We start from the raw sequence: 6,390 nt of genomic DNA on the forward strand, positions 1-6,390 counted from the left end.
AAACCATAACACAAGAGAGAAGGCGTTCCTTCGTCATTTTATTAAGTATCTGTCAATAGAACAACATTCGTCCAGCATGAATTCCGGGTGTCACTCATTGATTGTTGATTGTAATGGAACTGGTAGATGTAAGTTGATTCATTCATTGTTTCAATTATTGGTGGGACTTGGTCCATGTTGTCGGTACCCCATTTCATTTGTGAGTTGTAAAAAACAATCTTGATTGAGTATTTTGTCTGCTATCGATGAGAAGACATTGAAGTTTGCTAGTGTTGTTCCGTCCCTAAGTAACTGTTTATTTTTAATAGTTATTAACTAGTTAAAGACTCACGATTTCGTAATTTTTATTGAATAATGATATTTAAAGACAATTTTCAACCATGATAACACAAATAAACAATATAACATTTCAAAATTTCAGATGTACAAAAAGATAAATACAAAATCTCGTTCAAAATAAAGTAACAGACTTAAATTCAAAAATAGTAGTAATCAACTGTTCGTATTTGATAATAGGTTCGACCTATAAAGTTGTAGGCGGTAATAATGCAACTTTTTTTTTTTTTTATGTCTATAAGTCTTTTGTGTAGTTTCCCACATATTCATGCCATTAATCTTTTGAGGTTATAAATAATGTCATAGTTCGTTGTCTTGTGGTGAGAATCCTTTATATCTCTGACAAAGTCTTTCCACGTAATTGGCCAGCCTGTGATCACTATTTTATATTTTGTTACAAATGTGTATATTTTAAAAAAAAAAAAATATTAAAAGCTTAAAAAAAATAAACTGACAACACATGTTAGTTAGATCGTTTTTGGTCTGAATGTGAGGTTTTTTTTTGTGGTTTATTTGTATTTGCTAGCTGCTTGCTAGTTGTTTGTTCTTTTTTATTGATAATAAAATACTTGCCTTTCAAAAAAAAAAAAAAAATAAACTGACAACACATGTTAGTTGATCATAAAAAGGAAAAGGGTCACACCCTCAATTTAATGAATTAAAGCGAATATATTCTGCCTTTTTACCTTGTAACAATCTGGGTTCCAACATAATATTTCGCCATTCTAGTCTTCCTCTACCATATCCATCTTACCACATCAACATCCTGGAAAAACAAAAACCAAGATCGGTAGTAAGACAACATAAGCTAACACAAACACCCATTTATAATTTTAACATAGGTGAATATGTTGATATCTCATTATTTATAAAAATTTTATTAATCAATTCTAGAGATATCAATTACTTTTGAGCTATGTTTCCATCAAACAGCTCCAAGTAATAAATGTAACAAAAAATGTAGTAAACTACAGTTGGGGATTCACAAATGTACCACTGTATGCTTCGCTAACTATGCTACAACTTACAAGTAAAAGGGTGAATTTGGCCCACTTCCAGAATGACCAAACTAACATTACAGCGATGAGGTTTCTACCCATTTTGCAGCTACATTCATAAACTTGTAAGCCATATGTTAACTGATGAATAGTATAGTCCAGTATTTAAAAGTGTGATACAAGTTAGCAAATTACCTGAATATAGGTCATTGTCCATATGGATTCCTTAAGCAACTTACACCATATTTAATGTCTTTAGAGTTGGTATAATTAGCAAAGCCAAATGTTCCTAAAGCGTACGCTATTCGTCTCTTCAACACACTATTTTCCCCGATGGTCTTGGCTTCCTTTAAATGAGAAGTAAAAACTTCTTTATCGATCAGTATTTGTTTCCAATTTAGTAGGGAGTAATTATATAGTATGTTACTCATGTGTTGACGAAAACTAAAATCAAAAACAAAAAAATTATTCAGCGTGTGTTACGTAAGTACAACTGAAACATGTAGTGAAACTATAACACTTATAAACTTATCTGCATCTATACTTTCACCCATCTCCACTTCTGAATATTTTATCTTTTCCTCTCATATCATTTACACTGATCTTAAGTAAAACCCTATAGACTCTTTTGCAAAAATCTAAGTTTTTTACACACACCAAAACAACACCATTGGATAAGTCTAGGACACTGGAAACATACACACGTTTACAAAGTATAATTAAGATCATTACTACCCATCTCCTCTTTATATGTTCGAATCCAACCCAAAGTACCCATATAAACTGATATATGACACTCAAAAGTCATAGATTTAAGTAAAACCCTATAGACTCTATCGATTCCATTTACAAATAGCTCGTTTCTGTTTGGATATGATATTGTAATTTTTTGCAATGTTGAACCCGAAAATCATATGCTTTAAATAATGACGACTAATTTATGGAGGAGATGGATTAAGGATTTTTAAGAAGAAGAAGAAGAAAGAATAGTTGCAAAAGGATTGAGGACAAACTTATCAGAAGGACGGTGTGCATAGCTATTAGATCTGAATTCAAAATAGAACGATTAAATTATGGTCTGAAAACTGCAAAACTTATCAGTAGGGCGGTTTGCATGGCTAATCGTTACACGATGCTTCGTCCCGTGTAATTTAATTATGGGGCATTTCGGGAAATTAATAACAAAAAAGTTTATTTATTGGTGAATACGAGTATGGGATTAATATTGACCATTAGATTAGATGAAGGGGCTTGTGATGGTCATTTCATGATCTAAAGGCGGCTTTAAAGAAGGTTTTAGAAACATTTATTCACTAATTAGTATTATTGTCTTTTAAGGTATAGAGGGGATTGTGATATGTGCGTGTTAGAATAATATACTTGCTTAACATGCTCTGTAGTTTTGTTGATCTTCATGTGTGGAGCATTCCATCGTATCAAATACTGTATGTAATATCAAATTGATTACTTGCTTAATTGTATGTAATATCAAATTGCTTAATATGCTCTGTAGTTTTGTTGCTCTGTAGTTTTGTAATACTGTATGCAGCATGATCATTCCATAGGGCCAAAGATATTATGCTGCCGCTATATGGTTAGACGTGTCCACAGTAATAATGTTGATGTTGGGTGTTATACTATTGTGTTTTATTTATTTATTTATTTATTATTATTATTATTATTATTATTATTATTATTATTATTATTATTATTTATTTATTTATTTATTTATTTATTTATTTATTTATTTTATTTTTTGTTTTGAACAGCAAGTGTGATATTACAAGTATGCAAATCGTCTTTTGTGTTTTATCCGTTGCTATCTATATTAATGAAAACCTTAAATATGATTAAGTATAGTCTTATATCTAATGTTGTGCAAGTTCTAGGTATGAGATTTTAAGGTAAATCCAAACGTTGATGATTATATGTTTTGTTTACTCTTATAGTTGCACATACAATATATGGTAGGGACTATGAGCGCAAATTCTAGTACTATGTACTGATTACGTATACATGTTAAGCAGTTTAAAAAGTAGCTTTTCGGTAACATGTTCTTACTTGAGCTGAGGTTTATGAGGTCGATCGCCATTTTCGTTTTGTTTGCTTTGCCGACTTGGCCAGATGGAGCTAATGCTTTGTATGCACCCGATATAGTCTGTTGATAGTAGTACTGTTAGTGTTACTGATTATATAATGATTCTATTAATAATTATCTGGTTACACAAGTAATTACCCGAACTTTAAGGTAAAACAGCAATTAACAAAGTTTGTATACAACCCGACTGGCCTGATATGTTGCTAACCAGCGCTTTTGAAACTCAATTGTATACAAAACTGCAATTAACAAAAATAAGCAACCATTAAAACCACACATACTGCTAACAATAATGAAAATATCCAATATATATGTTAAAAAAAGACAATATCTAAATTTCAATGACACAAGATACTCTTATTGCTGATAATATTTAACATATATTAAAGTAAATGTACTAATAAAAATCAAGTATAAATCACGTAATCAATTCATGTTGGAATACACGGGCAACAATATCAGCTAGTTCAGCGGGAGTCAAATAACTATATCCAGCGATGAAACACATTACGGGCAGAGCATCAGGAAACACCTTACTTTCAAAATTGTGTATTAACCGCCAGGTCCCAATAATGACCGACCCCGGCATCAGAAAGCACCTTACGGGCAGTAATTTCAGTCCTGCACTCGTGGACGGAAAACCTATGAAAACTTGGTTTTGCAACATTCCCTTGCCAAACAAGGGCACACTCATTATTGGGTTTTTCATCATCATCATCATGATCTTCATATTCATTCTCTTCTTTCACAGCAGCAGCTGCCACCCAATTTATACGTTTTAACATCAACTTCTGATAACGTTTTATGGACTTGTTACCGCCTTCCACCACCACCACACAAACACCCTGAGACATAACCGCACAGCCAGAGAGCCGGTTTTCTTGGGCATTAACATCAACTTTATACCTTGTTTGAGGATGAGAAAGGTCATTATTAACTTTGTACACGGAAACTATTGTCTCGGGAGTATTATTATTATTCTTTTCATCAAAAAGTTTCCTTTCTTTCTTTTCACGTCTTTCAGCGGGTGTTAGCTTCCGTGCAATGTTTCTGTCAACATGGGCTTGTTCGCGTTCAGACGCAGCACTTCTTATCTCCATTTCAAGGCGAGTAGGGTCTTGGGTCGCTTCTGAACCAACAACTCTCATTAAATTGTTCATTTTGACTTTCGGTTTGGATGGTTCTAGAAGGCCTTGTCTGATCATTTCTTGACGGGTTTTCTCGGTAGCTAAGCGTCTCTGAGTGCGGAGTTTTTTGCGTTCTTTTTGGGTAAGCTTTAAGGGTTGAGGTGGTGGTGGAGTAGGTTCGGCTGGTGGCTGGATAGGACGGGGGTGTTCGACATATAATGTGACTTTTTCTTTCTTTACTTCTGTCATGTTTCCGTAGCTATCGAATTCTATAAGTGGTACGTCCCACCACTCATAATCAGGAATAGGATCCTTTGGCTTTTCTTTGATAATAATTCTATCTGAAACCTCTATCAGATTTGGATTGATATCAGGTTCCGCCTCCGCCAAATGAGCTTGTTTTGCTCTAAACTCTCGTGCTTGTGCTTCTCCAAATTGACTCTTTAGCTTAATCATCTCAGCCTCCTTAGTCCATTTACCTTCTTCTACGAACTGAAAAGTCATCTTTTTAGGCCTTAAAAGTTTGACTTTATCTATTCCCATTTGAGGATCAAAGTGAGGATTTTTATGTGGGTCGACTTCCAATTCAGGTTTCAATATTTTGAAAGCATCTTTTTTCTGCTTGTTAATGTTAACCTTAAGGGTGGTCAAATTGTTTAACTTTGGTATATTCACCTGCACGTTCCCATGTTCATCCACTTCCCTTCCCAAATGATCCAAACAGAGGATGGGAGCCTTGGCAGGCTTGGGTTGTTGAAGAGTTGGCGGGAACATGTTAATAAGTATAATTCTTTTATTAACTCGTTCAACTATAGACATCTGACCAATTCTATCAGTGCTGGAGTTAATACCTTTGTTCAACATAGGGGTTTTCTTCATCTTCGCTGCAAGCTTCAGTAATGTGGCTTTCGCCTTAGAAATAGCATCTCGAGAGATACCACCACTCTTGCCAGCATCTGCACAAGTCCCGTTACTATTAACTCCTTCATTTTCATGTTTGCTAGAAAGGGGAGATACCTTAGAAGGAGGGTGGCGGCTGTTTGCACCACCACCATTGACCTTGGAACCACCAAACAATTCATCTTTAACTTCACTCTTCAATTTATCACCATTCAATTTCTCTTGCTTAATTCCATCATTGTCTAAATCAATTCCTTCTTTCTTATCTTCAAATCTCCTCCTCTTCTCTTCTCTATCAGCAGCAACTTTATCTTCAAATCGCTTCCGCTTTTTGCGTTCATCCAAAACCCTAATTCGTTTCTCCCGAGCCTCATAATACCTATCTTCATCATCAATATCATCATTCCTATCTTTCCGTTTATGATGATGTCGATCTTTGCTGGTTTCTCGGCCGTATGACTTCTCAAGCTTCAATCGATCATCGATATCTTCCATTCTCTCGCCTTCGGAACGGCGACGGCAGCGATATTCACTGTCGGTGTCTCGGTATTTGGAGCGGTGTTGTTTCAATACCAAAGGAGATCGACTTTCTGAATCTTTGTGTTTCCGGCTGGATCGACTATCCATTGTGGTTAGGGTTTTGTGGGAATCGTTGTTTCAATACCAAAGGAAATCGGACTTTATATAGCTTTTAATTTTCCTCTCTTTTTTTCATATAAAAACGTAATCAGCAAGAAATAAAGATAAAATAAAACAAAGGAAGATTATTTTGTAGATGCGGAATTTTTTTTTAATTTTAAATAGTGAGAGAATAAAATAAAATAAAGCCATGTAAAATAGGAAACAAATATGAAAAAGATACTACTATTCTTTTTTTCTTTTCCCTTGATAGAAATAGAAAAAAATCTAGATGAAAAGAAAGGAAATAAAT

At 34.3% G+C, this 6,390-nt stretch overlaps 1 protein-coding gene across 7 annotated transcripts; it reads right to left on the reverse strand.

Moving 5' to 3' along the window:
- Window positions 1-453: 453 nt before the first annotated feature.
- LOC139846794 (protein RDM16-like) lies at window positions 454-6,137 on the reverse strand. Of its 7 annotated transcripts, none has more exons than XR_011759193.1 (7): window positions 5,411-6,137; window positions 3,571-3,671; window positions 3,396-3,492; window positions 1,530-1,681; window positions 1,365-1,443; window positions 1,023-1,102; window positions 454-706 (listed from the first exon to the last, which is right to left on the reverse strand). XR_011759193.1 is itself a non-coding variant. In XM_071836325.1 (3 exons), exon 3 carries the CDS (start codon window positions 5,013-5,015, stop codon window positions 3,972-3,974), a length of 1,044 nt encoding a protein of 347 aa, XP_071692426.1. In that variant the 5' UTR covers window positions 5,016-5,051; window positions 5,411-5,515; window positions 5,577-5,716; the 3' UTR covers window positions 3,697-3,971. The 7 variants fall into 7 exon arrangements, 1 of the variants encoding a protein (XP_071692426.1); XR_011759192.1 differs by having other exon boundaries at window positions 454-715; window positions 1,365-1,456; XR_011759194.1 differs by having other exon boundaries at window positions 454-715; window positions 1,530-1,778.
- Between the last annotated feature and the right edge of the window lie 253 nt (window positions 6,138-6,390).

Source organism: Rutidosis leptorrhynchoides, chromosome 5 (genome assembly GCF_046630445.1).
Source record: "Rutidosis leptorrhynchoides isolate AG116_Rl617_1_P2 chromosome 5, CSIRO_AGI_Rlap_v1, whole genome shotgun sequence".
NCBI classification, from domain to species: Eukaryota; Viridiplantae; Streptophyta; class Magnoliopsida; order Asterales; family Asteraceae; genus Rutidosis; species Rutidosis leptorrhynchoides.